Consider the following 23,311-nt stretch of genomic DNA (forward strand, 5'->3'; position numbering starts at 1 on the left):
TAACACTCGATTCCGAGTCACAGGAAGAAGAAAAAAGTAGACTCACTGCGGACTTATCCATCAAAATAGCTTCGTTGGAAAAAGCACAAAGCGAGATTGAGCACCTGAAGCAGGTTATTACAGAGCTGCGTTCAAGGATTGACTTCAACGAGAAAGAGCAAAGGGAAACGACGCAAAGATGTCTAGGAATGGAGTTAAAGCTGGCTAACTTTCTTATTTGTATTAAATATGGAAGCAAAAATGTTGCGGTAGAACGGAAACAATTTAACTCTTGATAGACCTTGAGCTCGAAATCACGGAATGCAAGATTGACCTCCAGAATGCTCGACAATCCTTCGCCGAGTTGGAAACTGACTACTCAATCAAAGATCAAAAGCATACCGCCACCATCGAATCTTTGAAACGCGAACTTGAGACTGAAAAATGCAAATACGAAACTCAAGTAGCAAAATTAGAGAGCGACCGCGTACGCGATGCTGAACAACACCAGTGCGAAGTTGTGGCACTCCAGACTCAGTTAGACAACTGGGAAGACATCTCGAGAAATTACGAGACTGAACAGAAAAAAAATCTTGCGGATATCGTCGCGCTTCAGGAGGAACTAGGCGTTCTGACAAAGGATTTCGAGAATTGCAAAGCTGACCGCGCAATTCTAATGAAACAAGTTGAAGTCGGCAACGAATTCGAGCTAAAGTGCGAGGCACTGCTAGAAGAGAATGCCGAACTGCAATTGAATCTGCACGATACAAGAGAACAAATGAAAGAGCTCGTCGAGCAGCAAGTAACATACGAGGACGAACTGGAGGAGCATTTCGAAGCTCTCATGCGAAATGTGGAAGGTTAATTCCATGAATCATTTAAATACATCTATTCAAAGCGTTTTTAGATCTGGACGAAGCCAAGTCAAAACTATCGGAACTAGAGAACGAGCGAGACGTAATTGTCCGCGAATTGCAAATGTCCAAAGAAGCAAACGAATCTGTTGAGGCAGAACTGCAGAAGAGAATCAGCCAGGTCAACGACTCAGTTGTCGGTGGACTGATCAAAAAAGATGCTAGCGATGAGAAATACAACCGGTTGAAATCATCCGCGATGAAACAAGAAAAGGTCTTCTACGAGAAGATGGAAGGATTGACCAAAAAAATGAAAGAAGAAGAACGTCGTTTCAAGCAAATTATCGCTGATAGAGATGCCTTGCTCAAGTACAAAGACGACGAAAACACTCGTTTGCGGGTAATAATTGCATTCTTTTGCTTTTGTTTATTCACGAGTTGTAGAAAGCTGAATTTGAGAAGAAACAGTTGCACGAGATGGAGGTCAAAGAGCTCAAGCTTGCCCTTGAGAATGCCAGGGCAGAACAGAGTTTGAAATTTTCGAGACTCGCGAGCGGCTCACTTGAGAGCGGGCGAGCACGAGCATGATGCTCTTTGTGCTCCCGAGCGCATATATTTCAGCGTTCGCGCTCTTTGTGCTCGCGAGCACATTTCATTACGCGCTCTCGCTCTCCTGGCTCCCGAGCACTGGTCAAATTTTGCTCTCGCTCGATTGGCTCCCGAGCTGAAAAATCTGACTCGCGAGCAGCTTTCAAGAGCCTAAAATGATTCGACGACCCCGTAACTACTTCCAAATGAGTCCCTCTCACAGGAGTTAGCACTTGGCGGTGGGCATCTTTTATCTGTTTACTCTCGGCTTTTCGCGTTCCGCTGCCGAGATTACGGACCTAATGAAGCTTGCACAAATCGGAAACACGAAAAATTGATCCACGAGAGAAATTTATCCATGAAAATGAATAATAACGCAAAAAATTGTTCCTTTAATTTTGCTCGCGAGCCGCTCGTGAGTCAATTCCATGGCGAGCACGAGAGCAGCCGCTCCCGCTCGTCTAGCTCCCGAGCATTGCCGACATATGCGCTCGTGCTCTCCGCGCTCGCGAGCGGTTTCAAATTTGGGCTCGCGCTCTTTTGGCTCTCGAGCAACTTTATTTTCATGCTCCCGCTCCCCTGCTCTCAGAGCAATGATAAATTTTTGCTCTCGCTCTTTGCGCTCGCGAGCATTTGCGAGCATTTCAAACTCTGGGGCAGAACTCGATCTTCAAACTCAACGAAACAATAATTTTGCAGCGCGCGATGAACTAGCAACTAAAGTGGACGACGCAATTATAGAAGAGTTCAACGCCGAGAAAAATGTACTTGTTGAGCAAAACCAAAACTTACAAAAGGAGCTTGGGTCTTGATAAAAAAACATTTGTAATTTCTCATCATCGTCATCGCCTAATTAATTGATTTGTGTGTTCATATTTTGAGTGTTGTAGTGACCCGTCTAACAGAGTCTGAATGAAACTGAGCGCAAGTTGTCGTCCACGATGGGCCACACTAATCACTTGCAAAAAATCAAGTACACGGAGCGCTTACGCCAGGAAAACACCAATTTCCGGGAGAAGAATGCTGAACTCGAGCGCCAAGTCAAGAAATTGAATGCGCGCATCAAGGTTCTAACAAACTAACCAATTTATTTGATTATCTATAAGTCTTTTCTTCTTGGCAATTTGAGTTACTTCTCAAACTCTGCTAAGTAGAAGATTATTAGATACTAACACTAACCTGGATATTTCTTAGGCGCTAGATACATCTATTATTGCTGGATCTGAGCACTTCTTCCCTCAATCATCGAAAAACTAACCTATCTCAGGGTCTTCACTTGCACCACATTCCATTTATTTCTACTGCCCATTAGACAACATTCTTTTGCTTCACTAACCAACCTTCCCTTAAAGGTTCCAAAGAATAAAACCCATGTTCACACAATGAATCTGAATGTAAGACCTTAACTCTAAGGGTTTACGTCAACTTTCTTCTATCAAATTTATTTCGACAAGCAGGATTTGTTTTCATCGCAGGAGCAATTTCAATTCAAACGCTTTTCTATGATTGTGGCGAAGCTCTATTTTGTCATTTGTATTAAAAAAACATTCAAAAAGCCGTAACAATCTCCATCTGGACAAGAGCAGCTTTTCATTCGCCCTTATAGAGAGTTTGTCGACGCAAGTCTGCAGATCATTGCAATCAGGCATGTTTAAAAATCGAAGATAAAGATTCAACTAACTCTCTCCTTCGTCGAGGAATCCAGTTCTCTTGCAAGTCTTTCGAAGGATAGATGTTTCGTATTTTCTGCGTTTTTGAATGTCGATGTTCAACCTAAGGAGAAACTAAAAATGTATAATTTCCGCAAAGCAGGATAAGTACAATAAGAATAGAGAAAATAAACAATCCAACGACGAAGCCCATAATTATTCTCTGCCATTTAGGAAATTGAAGTAAGAAGTCGGACATCGCCTAAATCGACGAGTAAAACGAGACAAGTTTCAACTACTTCTCGATAGAGAGTACTTGTCTTGTTAGAATACACGTTTACCCATCCTCAGCGAATAAATAATTGAAAACAGGGATTTTTTTCACTTCTTATCTTCATACATAATAATTAACTACCAATAATCTCATGCGATAATTTTAAAATAACTAGAAAATATGAAAAATATAAATACTGCTCCACAGGTTAAAGAATTCCGAAATTTTTTGACAGAATATTCATGTATGTAAAGAACAAAACGACGATGGAATATGCTCGACAAGTGGAGACTGCTCGGGCAGGAGAACAAATCCTCATTATCTCCGGTATCAAAATCTTCTGACATGTTCGGAGTTTATCTGCGGCAGTGATCGTCGCACGGCGGGAAGATAATTATCTTCCTAACGCCCGAGCCATCGCTAAAAGGAATATTCGAAGCTCAGAAACCGACTCGCGAGATCAGAAGTCGCCATGCGGAGTCCTTTCAGGCCGAGATTTTATATTTTTGACATATTTTACAATTTACAATTAGAGAAATCATAGATGATTAGTTTCAGAAAAAACGTTTGAATAGAGAGAGTGCGACTTTAAAAGAGATAACAAAAATAGAAACAGTTTGAACCTCGCTTACAGTAGGACTTTCAAATGGTTTCTCCTGTGGATAGGGATTGAGACGATAGGTAGATATGTCGACCCGAACGAGCTTCTTAACCAACGACCGATTCTGGCTATTGAAAAAACAGTTGTACCAGGTATGTACCATCGCAGTCTTAAAATGACTTCTTACTTCGCATGGTTAAGGTGATAGGCCATGGACAAACGAAGACCTGGCTTACTATTTGTACGATAATGCACCCGCCGATTACAACGTGAAAGTCCTTGGGTTTACAGACATCTCTGGATACTCGGATTCTAGCGGAGGACGTGTGCGTCGTGGATCGGAGAGCAAGAAAAAAGCAGCAAAGAAAGCTGCCAAACTTGCTAAAGAAGAAGACGGCGGCTCTAAAAAGAAGAAGAAGAAAAAGTCTGAAGCAACTTCTACCTCAGCGGCAGCAACTGAAACATCAACCACCACTTCCACATCCACTACCAGTACTACCAAAACAAGTACTACAACAACAAGTACTACAACAACAACCACAACAACTACCACAACAACTACCACAACAACCACCACAACAACCACCACAACAACCACCACAACAACCACAACAACAACCACAACAACTACAACCACAACTACTACAACCACAACTACTACAACCACAACTACTACAACTACTACTACTACAACAACCACAACAACGACTTCTACAACATCTACAACTACGACCAGTACAAATACTACCACCACAACAACTTCTACCTCTACGACAACACCAGCTACTACACCTAAGAAAAAGAAATGGAAGAAAGAGCAAAAGAAAAAGAAAAAAGCTGATCGTGGCAAGAAAAAGAAAAACAAGATCACTTTCGACGCTCTCGACATTGCTTCTCGGCGATCACTTTGGGCCCAAAAGAAGCAAGAACAGACTCCAGTCAATGCCGATTACTACAGTTACGCTATTATCCTGGAGATCAGCGTCAATAGAGATTATAGCAGCTTTGCTTACGCTACCCTCGAAAAATTCATGGATTTCATTGGCACGCGTTCTGCTTCCCCTGAAATTGCTTTCGAAGGTGAAAACGAGTTTCTTGAATACGCAGACAGCTGTGGAATTAATGTCGATGATTACGTTGATGACACTGAATACTTTATCGAAGTTCTGGAAATCGACTCTACTGTCGTTGATGTTGATGATCTTATCGCAGTTCGTGATGCTTTGTACAGTGATCTTCCAGAAAGCTTTATGGTGGAAGTTATTCAGCTTGCTGAGGTCATTGACCAAGAGACAATGTGGATGAGTGGAAACGAAACAGAGTCCTCTTACGTCGTTGTTGCTGCTGTCACCTTCCCAGAAGTCAGCTTTGCTCGACACGATGCTGACTTGCTTGCGTTCCGAACATACATGTACATGAGTGGACGTGGTGTTCTTACAAAATTTGACGCTGCTTTCTTCGACACTGTGGAAGAGCTTGACCTTGCAGATGCTATTCCAGATTATGAAAATCCTTGCGATAGTCATATCTGCTCCGGTGATTTGGTTTGCAAACTCACTGATTCTACAGAAAGCATGACTCCTGTCCCATACTGTGGTTGCCCAGATTACACTGTGTCTATCAATGCCGCCAGTGATCAATGTGTGACTGCAGGCCAATTTGTGGAAACTTTGGTTGTCGAAAGTTTGACTGCTTTGACTCCAGATGCAATTTTCGACGAGTTTTACAGTCAATTCACAGCTTATGGTATTCGAATCAAAGCTTTCGACTATAAGGAGGGCAACTCTACTACGTGGTCTATGGACGGTATGGACTCCATTTGCGTGTTGGCAGAGATATCAGATCTAAGCGAAACTGATGGCTCTTTTGGAGGATTTGTAGATGCTCTCTCAGCAGAAGGACGAGACGTTTATTTGGACACTGATGCTCAATTTTATCTTGACATAAGTCTTTGTGGTCTTGACTGGACCCAAGAGGAATGCCCAGTTAATCAAGAACCAAGCAAGTGTCCTCAGTGTGATGACACCTGTGAGGATATTTCCATGGGTGGCGGACATGACATGTGCGGTGAGCAATGCGAAGGAGGCTGTGCATGCAAGCCTGGCTATGCTCGATACCAGGTGACTGACGATGGCGAAAAGACTGACGCTATGTGCATCCCAATCAATCAGTGTCCTCTCGAGTGTGGTGCTAACTCTAAGTACTCCGCATGCGAATACGGCTGTGAAGCTACTTGCGCAGATCCATTCAAAATTTCTTGCCGTGAACAAGCATCTTCTGTCTTTGGCAAAAACAACGGATGCGAAGCTCGGTGCGTCTGTGACGATGGTTTCATCAAGAACGAATCCGGTGAATGCGTTCCGATGACTGACTGTCTTACATGTCCATCGAACTCTGTCGATGCAGAGTGCTTTGACGAATGTGCCGCTACCTGTGACGAGCCTGATTTTACATGCACTGAGTATCCCACTTCTTGTACAGCTGGATGTGACTGTAGCGATGGATACGTTAAGGATTTTTTCCATCCTTTCGCCCCATGTGTCCCCGTTGATGAATGTGATACTACCTTCGAGTGTCCAGAATTTATGATTCCTGATAGTTGCGCGAACAATGCTTGCTATGATACCTGCGAGTCGTGGAGTCTTGACAACGTTAACGTTTGCCCCGCTCAACGATATGCCGAGTGTGAGATGGGCTGTGTCTGCGCCCCCGGTTACGTTCGACACTCCGAAAAAGATGACAAATGTATCCCTACTTATGAATGTAATGCTGTGACAAAATCTCTTGACTCAATTGATTTCGTCTATGTCGGCGAATCCTCCACTATTGACGCCGCTGATCTTGAAGCACTCAACGCGATCGCGGATGAGTTTACGGAAGATGTTGTTCTCAAAATTTCATCTTTCGGAGTTGAGACAAGCGAACAAGTTAGATACGGAGATTCGGAATATTTCTTCGCTGCACGATATGTCTTCCCATCCAGTTCTCCTCATATTTATGATGATATCTATGGCAGCCTTGAAGTTATTATGGATTTTTCTAGTGCATACATTAAAATCGAAGGAACATCTGAGTTCCAACAGTGCGTCACTGGTTATGAGCTTCTGTTTGAGTGTATTTACGACGACTGTCGAGGTGAGCTTTGTCTTCAACCAAGCACCTCTTGTCCCGACGGAACATATTGCCGAGAGACGTCTGAATTCGATCTTGCTGGTGAACCACTCGGTGAAGTCAGCTATGAGTGTGAGTGTGATATTGAAGGTGAAACACTCACCGCTGCTGACACTTGTGTCGCTGGTAAATTAAACCGATTCACTGTGCTTGAACTGGTCCAACAAAATTTCTGCGCTTTCAGGCATTACCCACAATCTGAACTCATTGCGATGGCTGAAGATGTTCTTTACGGCGATCTTCCAGAAGGTCTCAAGTTCAATGTTCTTAACGTAGCGATCAATTTTAAACGATGCGCGCAACTTGATGCTGCTCGACGAAACTTTGCCAGAACCATCCATTTCGCTCCTTTTGAAGCCGTCATTGTTTCGAAACGTAAAAATATCCCAGGCAGTCAACTGGTCTTGAATGAATGGATCGAGAATACCGGAAGACGAGTCTATGATTCTAAAGATGCTGAATCTATGGTCATTGTTGAAAATAACGACTTGTGGGAGGTTATTCCGCTCACTCCAGACGTTGAATGTCCTAGGGGAGAAGTTTTCAATGTTTGTGCTTCCGACGCTTGTCAGTCAACTTGTGAAAATCACGCCAATGAGGATGCGTGTTCCGACCCCGACACTGACTGCGCGGGGCCGGGTGTCTGTGCTTGTCCTGATGGCATGGCTCGAATAATCGATGATGGACCGTGTGTTTTCATTGACAGTTGTCCACACGTTAAGTGTAATGAAGACCCTGGACTCGAGTTCAGCTACGATACCTTGTCTTGTGAAGATATTGACGAATGTGCTGACGGTACAGTCTGTGGTGATGCTGAGTGTGTCAATACTTTTGGATCTTTCTACTGCGAGTGTGATGAGGGTTATCAATTCAACGAGCAGGACGACACTTGTGAGGATATCAACGAATGCGCTATGCGTGAGGTACTCTGTGGTGATTTTACCGAGTGTGAAAACACTGATGGTAGCTACATCTGCACTTGTGGCGACGGATTCAACTGGGATGAGAGCGGAGCTTGTTCGAATGTTAACGAATGCCGATTGAACACCGACGATTGCGACGAAACACAATTCTGCGTCGACATTCCTGGTGGATATTTGTGCCCCTGCTTGCCAGGTTACGAAGAAAGCGGTTCTTCTTGCGCTGATATTGACGAGTGTCTTTTCGACTATGTCTGTGATAGTGATGACAATATGAATTGTGAGAACACTGACGGCTCCTACGAATGCGTCTGCGAAGACGGTTACATATACAATGGCGAGTCATGTCAAAACATTGATGAATGCGCAATCGGAAAGAGCGAGTGCGATCATCGGGCTGGCGAAGACTGTGTTGATAATGAAGGAAGTTATGATTGTGTCTGTGCTCAAGGTTTCAGCCGAAACGAAACCTCTGATGATTGCGATGACATCAATGAGTGCGAAAATGATGATTTCGATGTTTGCGGACAAGGAACTGTCTGTGTTAATCTACCTGGCTCATACGAGTGCCGATGTAACGATGGATACGCTCTCGTTAACAACCGATTCCTCCAAGATGTTTGCGTCGACATCGATGAATGCAACTTGAACCTGGATAACTGCAACCGAGAGAGCTATTGCCTCAATACTGATGGATCCTTTGAGTGTCATTGCCGAGAAGGCTATGTTGGCAAGGATAATATCTGTCGAGACATTGACGAATGTAACACTGCTGCTAATGACTGCGATTGGCCAGATGTGTGCTTAAATACAGTCGGCAGTTTCGAGTGCGTCTGTGCCTTCGGATTCGAAGATGTAGGCGGTGAGTGCGTTGATATTAACGAGTGCGAAGTTGGAACAACGAACTGCGACTATGCATCTGGTGCACAGTGCAATAACGTCGACGGAGGTTTTACTTGTTACTGCTCGAGCGGTCTTACAGGTCTCGGTGTCATTGGATCTCCATGCGAGCCCTCACCATGCGAAGAAAATGAAGTCGAAAATGATTGTGCAAACAGAGAGTGCGTCATTGACTGTCTTTCGGAGCTCAATAACAAACCACCAACATGTCCTGACGATACCGTTGAATGCCAAACCGGGTGCTTATGTGCGGGCGGTTTTGTTCGTAAATTCCCTGGAGGTCCCTGCGTTGAACTCGCTACTTGCGAATGTCCGCCATCTTACGAACTTACAGCTAATGGATGTGAAGACATTGATGAATGTGACGCTGGTACCCACGGTTGTGTTGAAGAGAACCAGTATTGTTACAATACTATCGGTAGCTACATGTGCAAATGTGAGGACGGTTACAGATTCAACATGGGAAGCTGCACTGATGTCAATGAGTGTCAGACTGGTGAACCTTGTGGTCCACATGGAATTTGCACGAATACAGATGGCGACTTTTCATGTGCTTGCAAAGATGGTTACGAGCTTGATACTACCACTGGAATCGATTGTTATGATATTGATGAATGTGACGACGGTGTTTGTGGAGATGATAAATGCACAAATACTGATGGAGGTTTCCAGTGCAGTTGTGCAGCTGGATATGCGATGTCTGATGACGGCTGTGTAGATGTCGACGAATGTACTATTATCAACGACTGTAATCGAAATTCTGAATGTGTCAACACAGAAGGAAGCTACGAGTGCATCTGTTTTGACGGATATGAATTGAGAGAAAACAAGGAGGGTAATATGAAGTGTCTTAACGCAGACGAGTGCGAGCTTGGCACTTCTGACTGTGATGAGATCACTGAGTTCTGTAAAGATACTCTTGGCTCATACGAATGTCTTTGCCAAGTCGGTTTCGAACATGACTCATCCGATGAATGCGTTGACGTTGACGAATGTGGTTTCGACGATAATCTCTGTCCATCGAACACAGTTTGTGAAAACACTGTCGGAAGTTTCATGTGTCTATGTAACAATGAAGGTTTAATGTGGGATGACAAAAGAAACGATGCGTTGATCGCGATGAGTGCAAAGAAGGCAGTCATATGTGTGATCTTGACAACGACGCTGCTTGCGTCAACTACTGGGGCGGATACGAGTGCGCCTGTCCAGGTGATCTTATCGGTGTCGGTACCGTTGATGATCCTTGCCGATTCCCTTGTGATTCGGAAACATCTGAGTACCTTGCTTGCGAGGACTTTGACGAGGGAACCCTTACATGCTTCCACACTTGCGAGACATACAAGTGGGAGACTGAAGAAATATGTCTCGACGTTTGCATTGATGGATGCAACTGCCTTGATGGATTTGTCAAGACAAACGGAACTTTTGAATCTGCTTGTGTACCCGAAGAAGAGTGCCCAGATCCAGAATGTCCAGAAAATATGATTTTCTCGACCTGCATGTGTTCTCCAAGTTGTGACAATGAGGATGCCTTCTGTTTTGACGATGACGATGAAGATTGCGTCCCCGGCTGTGTCTGTGAAGAAGGATACATTTTGGCTGACGAATCCGAAAATGCTCTTTGCATTCCCAAAGAAGATTGCTCCATTCCTATTGTTGAATGTGGTGCTAACGAAATCTATGTTGAGCAGCTGGACGTTTGTTTCGCAACTTGTGAAACCTTCAAGCTTTTCACAGATCCGGATTACTGTGATGGAACAGAGACTCTGTATGAAGGATGTGTTTGTGCAGAAGGCTACGTCCGTTTAACACCTGATCCAAACTCACCGTGTATCCCTGAAGAATCCTGTTCAAATGACCACGATGGCGAATCATGTCGACACTTTAACTTTATTGAAATTATTGAAGAAACAGACCTCCCTCTTCGAGTGGATATCGACAACCGATACACCTGGAACTACCTCGTCTCTCTTCGTTTCGATAAGTTTGATTCTCTTGTCGATAATATTTACGTCGTCGATATTAAAGAGATTGAGCCAGATCTTGAATTTGGTGACAGCGATGGGGATGTTGTAGAGTACGCTATTTCTTATCAGATTGTTGATTGTCCACGTCTCGATATGGACGAAATTGAGTTCATGATTCGTTACATGAGAAGCCGGGAAGATCTTGATCTCTACCCAGAATGGAAACGAATGTTCCACAAAATCAAGGATACTATGGACCTTTACTTCCCTTGCTACACTGACGAATGCGCTAACGACAGATTCTCGTGCGATGTCTGGACCGAAATGGTTGCTTGTCCAACTCAAGAACAGCCAACTTGCCAAGAACAGATGGACTCGCTCGTTGAATGGCAAAACGAAGAACTCTTTAACATTATTTTCGGACGAATGGAAGAGAACTGCAAAAAGCAATGTGTATGCAGACCGGGTTACTTCCGGGAAGATAATTCCACAACTGCCGAATGCGTTCCATACCATAAATGTTTCGGTGGATGTCCAAAGTTCTCCAAGTTCCAAGAGCAGACAAAACTCTGCGTTCCTTACTGCGACGATGCAATTGCACTCAATTGCACCTTAATGACTGCCGACATCGATAATTTCTCCGAAGTTGAAGACGCCCTTGCCATCCCTGGTTGCAAATGCAGAAAAGGATACATCCGAGAATTCGACTCTCCATTCTCTCCTTGTGTTCCCGAGGAAGAATGTGTGAAGCCTGATCTTCCTTGCGAAGATGAGAACTCTCACTGGGAATGGGAAGCACCAGCTTGCCCAGCTTCCTGCAGATATCCAGATGGTCACGAAGGCGCATCATGTCACGAAAAGAAGAAGGGTTATTGCGTTTGCAATGAGGGTTTTGTCAAGGAGAAGAACAAAAGAGACAGTAAGTGCGTTACCCTTGGAACTTGTTACGCTGATCAATGCAGAAAAGGAGAACAATATGCTTCCCCAGTCCCCAGGTAAAGACTTTATCTGAGATAAATTGTATAAATTTCGTAAATTGCAGATGTTTCGACGATTGTCGATCATGGGCGTACGAAAGCGAAGAGCTCCAATACTGCCACGACGAGGACAAAGATCTCACTCACGGTTGCGTATGCGAGGAAGGATACGTCCGTAAAAATGGCAACGATTACCTTCTTGGCTTCAAGGGAGGCAAATGCGTACCAACTGACCGATGTAAAAAGCCCGATACTGATACGGTTGAAGCGCTTGCTCAGTTGAGCACTCTTCCAGGCAGGGGTTTCGCTAGATTCTTGAGTTGAACGCAAAAGAATTGATTTAGCATGTTCGTTTTATGAGGAAATATATTGACCCTTCGATAAGCTGATGTTAGCCTGAGCGATCCAAGCACATGGGACTTAATTATTGAGCTTCTTGGACTGGACAAGAAATCGATAAAGATTCTTGGTCTCGATCAAAAATCACGAACTATCCGCCGTCGATGGTCTGCTACATATCAGCGCGTCATGCAAGAAGGGCTATTTGACGTTGTCATGCAGGGTGTTGTCGAAACTACTGATAGTGAAACAACTCCAACTGCATCTCTACAAGAACAGATGGAAGCTCAGATCACGGCGGCCGTCGAATCGGCCGGAGGTACCGCCACTACTGACGAGGCCGCTGTCGAAGCTGCTGCTACTGATCTCGGTGTCACTATCCCAGAAGCTCCAGCGCCAACTAAGCGTGAGTTTTTAAGCGTTGATTGTTTTTGTTTTTTTTTTTTGTCGCATTTTCCAGAAAAAGAGCACAAATTTGTAAGAATAGCATTGTGGGTATTAATTCATAGAAAAATATATTTCAATAAAGTATAAAAAGCAAATTTGTCAAAAGCCCAAACAAAAAGTCACTTCAAACACCGTCCTTGGATAAGATGAAATTTTATTTGTGAATAAATTGCCTGCAAATAAATTTCGGATTTTGCAGTTCAGTGATTCTATTGGAGTAATTAAGAGTGTAAATTCGAGTAATTGACAATAATTTATATCTATATGGAGGCACGCGAGGGAGGAAAAATATTTCTGAACATAAATGATGAATAAGATAGGAGAACAAAGAACAACATTTTCTAAGAAGATTCCGTAAAAGGTAGGAAACAACAAGCGCAAATGTAGTCCTCGTGCTCGCCTTTGTTATCTTTGCAGAGAGAACAAGAATTCGATTTCGACGATGGGAGTTGATGAGGGTAATTTGTCCGATTGATATGGCCAGTTCCAGGATAGGCCTTGAAGCATTCTTTACAGACCCAGTCTTCGGAATCGTGTTTCCCATTTTTTGTGTACACACATTTATCCTTGCTGACTCTTGAATTTGATTTATTTTTTATTATTCCAACGCCTTACTTTGGTGGTGAGCTTCTAGTTAGCGGATTTTCTTCTTTTTTCTCGTTTATGTTTTCGACAGAGCTTTTTGAATATGGTTTTCCTCTGGATTGAGTTTGATAGGGCAGTGACTGAGAAACTACGAGAGAAGAAAGGTGACAGTGGTTAGAGCTGGGTTTGATGGCTGGTGTTTCCTGCAAGTGGCGGTGGACTGTTGCGACCCCTCTGTAAAGATGTTTCGCAGCTGATGGCACACAGCGCAATACTTAGTTTTCTTTAATTTGGAAAAAGCAAATTTTGAATTTCGTAGAGTGAGTAAAATTATCCACCTGTGTAGCCCGCCCTGGTCAACGCGGCGGATGTATCGAGTAGTTCATCGCACAGTGCTGGAGCAACTTTTATCTTCGCTTTGAATGAAGCTTTTTTTCTTTCTTCGGGAGTATCGTCTGTGAATGATGATCTTCGTGTAACAAGAGGCCCTTGAATATTGCCGCTGCGAAACCTTTCCTGAGTTTCATTGACCTCTTCATAATTTTCATGACTTCTTTGATTATGTTGTCGCTCGAATCTCTCGTTGGAGTTTCTTAAATATAATAAATATATCGATTTTTTATTTTAGTTACGGTTGGTGCGGAAAACGACCAGTTGCTTCCAATATTTTTAGTTCTCTTTCAAGTCTTCTATCTTGATTCTCATGGTGAATTTTTAAGCGTTTATCTTCGTCTTCTCTTCTTGTTTCAGTTCGCCTCTATGCATTTTATCAATTATATGAAATAACAGAGTATTCCCTACATTTTTGCAGTACTCTAAAACACAGAGGACAGCGCCAATCACAATAAGAAGAATAAAAGCGCCAGCAATAAGCAAAACTGGTGGCCCGAATGAAGTAGCTTAAAAAATAATAGAACTAAAGTGAAGGAAAACAAAACATACCCATAAATAGAGTGTACTTGCACGAAAAGTCATCTCCACAAGTTTCAGCTAATGCATTGAGAGTCTCTAAAAATTCTTTTTCTCTTTCTTGATCTCAAAAAATATCCCAAACTCATATTTACTTACTCGTAGTTGTTGTTGCTATAGTACTACTAGGATCTTTCATCTCTAGTTCCCCTTTAACAAACATCGGAAATGTCATTTTTTCTATTTTTCTGCTTTGCTACCTTCTCTAAATTAATAAAAACACAAATGAGTTCGCGGGCCTATCGAGAAGGAAAACATCACTGAAAATCGAAATCGTTCCTGTTTTATCGCAGAAGCGGAAACAATTCAGGTAAAAAGGAAATTCCCCCCCCAGTATCAAAATTTTTCATACATGATAAGGCTGGTAACTCGCAACTGCACTCCTGGTAAATATCTAATTCACTGATACTCGTTATCGAATTTTATGCCAAGCAAGTATCTTCCTTGATTTCAATGAAAAATTGTTGTTTGTGTTTGAATTTATTGAGGCGTTTTGAGGTAATGGAGCTACAGTAACTGTTACAGAATGTTTATAAAAAGACACTTCATTCTTGTTTTTTTTTACATTAGGGTCAAAAAACGAAGTGCTCTCGATGGTGAACAGAAGTTTTAGTTTTTACAAGTAAATGGCTCAGACCCAATGCTGCGTCTTTGCCTGCAGCGTGTCTGTCGTGAAGTGGCTCATTCGGTCAACTTGGTCCATATGATCAAGAAGAGACGACTCTTCCATCGAGTTTGAGTTAGTATCTGGGCGACTCTCTTCGTAATTGGACATGGAAAGAACACCGAAGTAGTTTGAACCAGCATAAGCAGTATGGCCTAAGAGTTGTTCATAAACAGTGAAATGAGCAAAGTTAAAATAAGCGGATCAAAATTACCTCCGTCATCTGAGACAGATCCTTCATAAATTGACTCATCGGGTGCAAGCGGACGTACAACAATTGATGGCATCAGAGAGTCGTAGCGATTTTGTGGGACAGTAACCTTTAAGTTTATTTAAGCTTAAACCATCGAGAGCGACAGCGTTTACCTTTACGGAGGAGTCGTGCGCAGCAGGATAGGAATAGACAGTTGCGCCTTCGATCTCTTCTTTCTTGATAGTTGTAGGTGGCGAATACTTTGTCAAGAATTTCTTCTTTTCCTAATCAGTTTTTATACATTTTAAACAATTTAAAGTACCTCATTCGAGTCTCTTCTAGCTTTTTGTTTTCTTGAAAAAATGACGGCACCAATAATTATAACAAGTACAACAAGGAGTACTGCAGCAGGAATCACGTATAGCAATGAGCCTAGCTCTAGAGGAACCGCGGGTGTGTCCTCTTCATCGCTAGCACGAGTGTCTTGAATCGGCGGGGTGACAAATTCTTTCTTAGTCTGAGGCGACTTTGGCCTCAGATCATCGTCTGGCAGTGTGGTCGGTTTATGCACAAAAGCGCCTTGATGCTCTTGCTCGCCTTCGTCTTTGTGAGAGTACAGTTCATCAGAAGAAATTCCGAAGTGCGGCAGAAGCGCTGCGTTCACGTCGTCAGCCATTTCAACGGGTGTTGCGAATTCCACTGGTGGTATCATTGACGCCGACACTAGCAACTTTAATTCAGTGGCAACGTCGTTTGCGCTCGATTCAATAAAAATAACACCCGAATTCATCTCGTTCAGGGTGAACTTTATCGGCGAACACAAAGAGAAGCCATTGAACTCCGTGCAGTTTACGCTTTCAGAGTTGTTTTTATGTTCAGTCTCCGAAACAGAGCCTTCCAATCGTCGAATCTCCAAACCGTTTGTCTAAATATTTTGTCAGATAGCGAAGTTGCAATAAAAAATTTTATACCTTTACTGGCTCAAAAAAGATCGGGCTGTATTGAAGAAGTTTCGAGGTGTCCAGAATATCGTCAGTGAACTTAGTAAAAGGCGAAGGCTGAGGATTAAGGAGTATGTATTCATCTGCCGACTTCACCCCCGAAATCAATTTGACACTAACTGTAGTTTGAGCAACATAATCTTTGACGAGATCGCTCTTGCATGATAGAACGAATGAGTCTTCTGTCGCCATACCATCGGATATCACGTAATTTATGTGATTCAAACTAGCAGAGTAGAACTTTTTGGACTTCAAGGGCTCCGAATCGAGGATAATATTTCCATGCAAAGGACTGGTAGAATGGCAAGAAACACGGCTTAGGTCACCATTGGTAGTAATATTTACAAATGTTGAGAGACGAGCTGCTCGATCGCCTTGCGCGATTTCTTAAAAAAAATTATGAATGGTCAATCAACATAAACTCCACCTATTTCTGATGCAACGATTTCTAGATTGAAAGGTAGAACTTGTATCTGCAACAGTTGAAAGTCCTCGTTATGAAAACCATCGGTAAAACTGATTGTCACGGAGCTAATCTCATTTAGCTTCGCATCCTCTCTCGGTAAAAACAGGATCATTCCTTCATTCATTTCAGTATTAGTGAAGAATTCGAGCTCATCATCGATTTTGTCGCTTCTTTTGAATTCTCCGAGGGAAGTTCCTTGATGAATTTTGACAATAATTTCATCACGGTCGCTGTCATATATTTCAAAATCATCTTTGCCAAGCGCATGTGGATGCCCTTCGATAATGTTTACAGTGGATTTACTTCTATCTGGAAAGCGCAATTCCGGTATGTTGTCGTTAATTCCTTCAACTTCTATTTGCAAGGTGAAATTTACATTGACTATGTCGGGAACGTTCTCGTACTGCTCGTCAATCAAGCGGGCGCTCATTTGAATAGAGTCTGAAGGGAAGTCGGAATGATCGTGGTCGTATCTCAATTTATTGGATAAGAAGTTGCCTGGCGTCAACGGATATCCCTTGCGCAGCACCATCCTGTCAAGAAACAATTTTCCATGCTCGGGCACTTTGAGCACTTCGTATTCGAGTCTATAATCGTTTTTATTTTCTCCGGAACGTACTTTCAGGAAAAAATTCGAAGCGTCGATATATTGATGGTTTATCGTTTCAGAACCACCTTCTTGTACTTTCAGGGGGTACAGTTTCGCTAACTGAGGGACATTGTCTTTATCGTAGCTAACTTGAACGAAAAAGTTGTTCTGCTTTAGCGGAGTGGCGGGTTGGGCGCGGACAGAAAATGTGAAGACGTCTACTGTGTTCCACTGGGTTTGGTCCAGCGCAGCTTTGTAAACAACATTTTTGTTCTTGATGTCGATTTGTGTGAAGCTTTTTAACTTTGCACCGGAAGCATCGACAATCTCACCGCATGCAGGAGGTCTTTCAATGAAGAACTCAATCACACGATCAGAATCGAGCGCTTCATTTGTCGTCGCCCAAAGGTTCGTTGGTAGAATAACTTTCGATTCTCCTGGGAAAACTTGGAATTTTTCAGAGGACTTCGTTAGTGAGATCTCCAGCAGCTGTATGTCAATTACAAAAGGTGCGCCGGATGAGTAATGTTCACCATCAGTGACTTGAAATGAAAATCGGGATGATGGCGGGCGATCACCTTCTTGGACAAATATAATTTGCTCATCGTCGATTTGTTTTTGGCTGAATTTGGAGATCTTCGTTGAATAATCCGCACGATTCGCTAGGTATCCTCCTTTGCAGTCAGATGTTTCATAGACGATTTCGGAAGGATCATTATCCAGATCTGAGTAAAGTAGCTCCTCACGAGTAATAACTTTAGTTGATCCTGCCCAAACTTCGAGGACTTTATTGTTCTCCATAAAAGGGACTTTGTTGTTAACAGGAGTTATTCTGATTGGAACGACCGTCGCTGCCGACGGGAGATGCCAGCTATCGTCGGCTGAAGGCCTTGCAATCACCGTCATATTGTCGCTGTGATTTTCGCTGTTGTCATGAATGTAAAGAACCTTGTTTATTGATCCATATTTGAAGCTATGCACGTCGGTTTTTCCTCCTAGCATCCGGAGAGCTCCAAATGATGGTCCTTTTACAATTTCGACAGTTACATTTGTCATTTTAAGTTCATCCCCTTGGATCTTGATCCCTTTGGACAAGTAAACGTTGCCACCTTCAACAATATCATGAATGACATCAACAACGACTCTTAGGTGTCGAGGCTCGATGTGTATGCCGATTATGATGTCTTGTAGTGCTGTGAATTGATTGGTGACTCGAAGTTTGAAAGCGTCTTTGACTTTTCCAGGGACACCGTTGTTTTGGTATTGAATCGCGTCGTGATCAATGTCAGCTTGGGAAAATTTCGTTACTACGTTTCCAGCAGCGTCAACTAGTTTCCCCAAATTGGGAGCTGCTTCAACTTGGTATTCAATCTCGTTCGGGGCCGACGAAATATGGCTCACTTTTAAGTCGTTTCTGCTGACTCGAACGGACTCACCTTCGCGAACGAAAAGATTCTTATTTTCCACGATTCGCATCGGTTTTTGGAAGTCTTTTAGGAATATTGTGAGTTCAACATTGCGCACATCTGACTCGTATGTATCAAAGTATGCCTTGATTCTAAAAAAGTCGACGTATTTCGGATTTTCATTTGGTGTGTGTTTTAGTAACAGCCGTCCATCGATCACGTCTTGCTGCGTCCACATGTTCACCTTCTCGCCATTAATTTGGAACTCTGCCTGCGTTGGCGCTTCGACGAGAAACCATCGTAAATCACCAGTAGGAATATTGAGATTTGTGGATGCGGAGAGATTCTTCTGGCTTATCTCCGCAAACGAGTCTTTTTGGAGGCTAATTGCAGCTGTATTGACAATTTCGACAGCAGCAGGTCCGGCGCGCACTCTTAGGACGCCTGTAGTAGTGAAAGTGCCGTCCTTGACCCAGAAATACACCTCCGCATAAGAAGCACCAGTGTGGCGAAAAAGAACATTTCGGTCCTTTATGTCTTTCTGAGTGATTTCGAAGGTTTTCTCCCCCGTCCGGCGATCCACAATTGCTCCGTTGTCAATAGAACGCCAGTTGAGGACCAAATCTTCGTCAGCAAAGTCGGTATCAGCATCTATTAAAAACGTCTTTTAAAATGTTCAAAAGTCATAAAAAGCTTAAACAAAGCCCGCACGCTATAAATTCGGAAATCATTAAAAAGTCCTTTTGACGTCAGAAAGCGAAATTTGATTAATGAAAACTATAAATTTTTGGCACAGGTGTTGAACTTACCCGTGAACCATAAATCATCGTTTGTGATGAGACGCTCCGAGTTCGTGACGACTTTGAAAACCCGATCGACGAGCTGAATAATTGCTTTTATTTACGACGGCTGCTTAGTTCGATGCCCTAACGATGCAAAACTCTGTCCAAGTTTTGCTCTTCCGTGTCCAAATCAAATCACTTACCCTTTTAGGTGCATTATCGTTCACAAGACTAATTTTAATCGAAAACGTTTCGGAACGTTTGTTCGCTCTTGTTGTCAACAAGCCTTTGTCCAAGTTTCTAACGTTGAAAGTAAAGGAGTCATTCCTCGTTTCGCTCCCGTCATGTTCGTAAAAGATGCGCTGGTTCTCAATATCGTCCATCCTAAGACTCCTCATGAACGCCTCATCGCTATCTTTTTTGTTGCCGATTTTGATTTTACGCAGTTTTCCGTGTTTAGGTAAATCAATCAATTCTAAGTCGATTCGTTCGCCCTTCAAGTTAGATGCGTATAAGTGATCCTGGCGAATCACCATCTTTGCCCCTTCATTTACCAGAAGTTCATTGTTCACCAGGAAAATCTTCTCTGGATCAGGTTTGTAGTTAACTCGGAACTCGTTAGACGTCTCCAGATGATCTATTTTGATTTTGACGTAGAGAATATCGTCCAGACGCTGGCGGATTTCGTCGTCGGGGCGAATCGCCACTTTGCCTGCCAGGAAGTCCGAGTACTTTAACGGCTGTCCGATACGAATAGACTCGTCGCCAACGTAGATCGTCGATTTCGTTGGCAAGGAAGTGAAAGTGACCAACGCATCGGAAGCATCAATCAAGTGTCCGCCAACGGTTCTCGCCTCGATGGAGAAACATTCTTTGCCCAAAACAACGCTTGAAGAGTCGACGAGGTCAACAGAATTTTTCTCGAGCATAAACTCGATTTCGATGATGGTTACTTTGATCTTTGCTATTTTGTCGGTCCTTATTTCCTTTGATCCTGATCCCGCGTAGATTTGAAGCTCGATTGTGTCAATTTTCTGGTATGTCTTGCCTTGTCGATGGACGTACTTGACTCTTTCCTCGTTGACATCTTGCTGTGTGAAACTCTCTGCGAGAGTCCACTCGTTATTTTCGTCCAACAGAAGGAGCTCACCGATTTCTGGTATTTCCCAAACTTCGAAGCGTATCGGAATATCATCTGCTGGTGCGTTTGTAGCATATTTGATTAACTGATCCGTGATGATTTTCTCTGATCCTTGCCTAACTTCGATGATGTTATTCCGTACTGGTCTCACTTCCAGCTGTGCAGGATGAATGTTGAGAAAACCGATGTTAGATTCTGAGCTGTTATTGCTGGAAGAATCTTTAGCACGCAGAGAAAACTTGATAGGCTCACTCTCATCTTTGCCAACATAGAAGAAAATTCGGCCATCATTGATGTCTTTTAGAGTGAAGCTCACTATTCCACCGCAGAAAGCATTTCCTGGACATTCAACATGAGAAAGCATTGTGTTGTCGTCTTTGAAATGAAAATAGCGATCCTTGGTCTCAATAAATCCAAATACGTAGATGAAAATCTCTTCCGGTGGGCTCTCAGGGTCAACCAGTCGTAATAAGTCATTAGTCCACTGATTTGAAAAACCAATCACTGGTCGGTAAACGAAATCATTTGGTATGTGAAATGACGGTTTGTCGTTGACAGGCTTGACTTTGACGTGAAACACGTACTCGTTTGCGCCGTTTTTGGTCATGATTTTGAAGAGATCGTTCGAGTGCTCTGATCCATCGTTGTAGTAGGAGATGATCGCCACTTCAGAGGATTTGAACTCGTCTATTTCTTCGTCTCCGTTTTCGATTGAGCCGAAGGTCGGCTTTTGACTGACCTCAAGTATACGCGGCGACTTTCCAAAAGCAGGTGAAATGAATCTTATTAAACTGAAACTCTCTCCCTCATTCACTTCTACATTGATTACTTTGCTGATCTTCTGGATAGGAACAGAGTTCCTAAGAGGTCCTTCGTCAATTCCACAGCCAATATTCATCGCATACGAGATTCGTACATCGCCAGATGTCATTTCTTTTCCATTGATCGCCAATCCTTTGAAGCAGACGGAGTCTTTGCCAAGCTCGACAGAATCAGTTTTATCGACGGCTATCATCACTAGACCAGTCATTTCTAAGCTGCGTTCCTTTTCGATCTTGTCTGGAAACTCGACTGACTTCGGACTGCGTGGCGAATTGCACCCAATGCTCGGGTTCGAGCCAGGCCTGACTGTTGCTGTTACCAAGTGCCACCCATCTTGTGGGCTTTTCTTGTCGATGCAGGACACGGTCGTATTCCATTTTACCGCGCCTTGAATAGTCAAATACAACGATACGTATTCATTGTCATAATTGATAGTCAAGAAACCATCGTCCATGATTGTCGGAATTTTGACCAGATTTCCGGAAATACTTTCCGACTTGAATTTAAACTGTAAATTAATCGTTTTGAGGGCGATTCCATCTTTCGCCACCAGAAAACTTGCATATCCACCTTTTCTCCTGGAGAATGAAAATGTTTCTTTCTTCGTGTTTTTAAGGACAGAAGAGCATCCTCTCAGAACATTTCGCTGTTTGGTGCTTTGCGGAATCGATTTTGGCGAGATAAGCGCGACATTGTTAAATTCGAGGGATTTGATGCACCCGCGAAAGCCAGAAATAGTGTTGACCGTTTTGGCGATCGCTGTTCCTATCTTCACGCCCTTGGTAAAGTCGAGATGTGTGTCTTCCGCATGTATCGTTGTTGTGACGGGAAGGTCACTGTCAATGGTGAGTGAGATCTTATTGTTTAGCCGAAAGATCCGGAGGACATGGTACTCGGGCGTCGAAGTTATCACGAGCGTGCTACTCAGGGACACTTCTTGCGTTCCAGGCAGTTTCAGCAATATGTACGGACGACCTAGGGACACGCCAATTTCCAAATGACAATCTTTCCCCTTCGCGGAAAAGATAATGCCTCTTTCTTGAACCGTGAGAAACTTGATGACGATCGTATTCGAATTAAGGTCCGCATTTTCGAGGTACCGCGAATCATATTCGACGAATGAATTTCCGAAAAAACTTGATCCTATACCAGGCTTGAAATTTAAGTTACTTTCTGCGGTTCAAACATGATCTATCAAATCAGATACTATCTAAGCCCGTTCCTAGAGCAAGTGTCCAGAGCAATAAGAAAAGATTCTTCATTCACGAAATAAGTTCTTTCTCCAAGTCACCGCATACTCTCTCTTTTTTTATTTTTCTCGTTGTTTCTATCTTCAATTTTTAAATGTCTTCTGAGACTTCCGAATTTTGAATTTGCTCTTCGAAAATGTTTGGTAGTAGATTTTTCTGTCAATATGAAATTTCTGACTCGTCTTGTGTTACTGGGCCAGCTCCAAGTTATTCACAGCAGCTTAGCAGCTTCATCTAAAAGGGAGCATCATTTCTAATTCAGGCAACTTTTACAGCCCACGTGTGATTTGCCACTTCCGTTGATTTAACCGCTCAACATCCAAAAATTACTCAGAATTTCTGGCAAAAAAGGACAGCCTTTGAGTCATAATCTTAGATGTGGAAAAGTCATAAGTAGCGGCGTTCTCGCGTTTACTACCTTTTGTACTTTCAAACAACGCTACTTATAAATATTTCGATTTCGTCTCTATGTTGCCGAGTGAAATAATTGGACTTGATCTCCCTATTTTAGCTTTTAGCGGAGCTGAGGGCGTCATCTCTTTCGATAAAGGAAGGAAATTGCGTCCGAAAGTCGGAAACGCGAGATTTCCAACTAATGGACTCCTTCTGGCGACACGGATACTTCAAAAACGCCGCAATCGAAGCGCTTATGACAAACTTATTGTCCGAGCACGTTTGATAATCTGAGCTCCTCCGTGGGCCGTGACCGATAAGACGCTCTCAAACACTTTCAACAGAATTATTTCTCCGTTTTTTTCAAGCAAAATTGATGTTCTC

The 23,311-nt window shown here is 43.0% G+C and overlaps 3 protein-coding genes across 3 annotated transcripts; 2 read left to right on the forward strand and 1 right to left on the reverse strand.

Annotated features, from left to right (window-relative positions):
- The first annotated feature begins 258 nt into the window (after positions 1–258).
- Positions 259–2,804, forward strand: LOC145706666 (uncharacterized). The gene is made up of 5 exons (XM_081784093.1): positions 259–839; positions 887–1,233; positions 1,278–1,350; positions 2,076–2,488; positions 2,616–2,804. The coding sequence occupies exons 1-4, from the start codon at positions 656–658 to the stop codon at positions 2,231–2,233; spliced, it is 762 nt and encodes a 253-aa protein (XP_081640219.1). The 5' UTR covers positions 259–655; the 3' UTR covers positions 2,234–2,488; positions 2,616–2,804.
- Positions 2,805–3,751: 947 nt separating this feature from the next.
- LOC145706649 (uncharacterized) lies at positions 3,752–10,563 on the forward strand. The gene is made up of 3 exons (XM_081784075.1): positions 3,752–3,833; positions 3,979–4,097; positions 4,147–10,563. Exons 1-3 carry the CDS (start codon positions 3,817–3,819, stop codon positions 10,419–10,421), a joined length of 6,411 nt encoding a protein of 2,136 aa, XP_081640201.1. The 5' UTR covers positions 3,752–3,816; the 3' UTR covers positions 10,422–10,563.
- A 4,253-nt stretch (positions 10,564–14,816) lies between these two features.
- On the reverse strand, positions 14,817–22,443 carry LOC145709209 (chondroitin sulfate proteoglycan 4-like; the record flags this gene model as incomplete). The annotated part of the gene is made up of 8 exons (XM_081786890.1): positions 14,817–15,039; positions 15,099–15,204; positions 15,251–15,361; positions 15,400–16,002; positions 16,049–16,464; positions 16,506–19,190; positions 19,349–19,421; positions 19,525–22,443. Coding segments are annotated over 8 exons (7,101 nt in total), but the record flags the coding sequence as incomplete, so codon positions are not given.
- Between the last annotated feature and the right edge of the window lie 868 nt (positions 22,444–23,311).

The sequence above is a fragment of the Oikopleura dioica genome, chromosome XSR (assembly GCF_907165135.1).
Source record: "Oikopleura dioica chromosome XSR, OKI2018_I68_1.0, whole genome shotgun sequence".
NCBI lineage: Eukaryota > Metazoa > Chordata > Appendicularia > Copelata > Oikopleuridae > Oikopleura > Oikopleura dioica.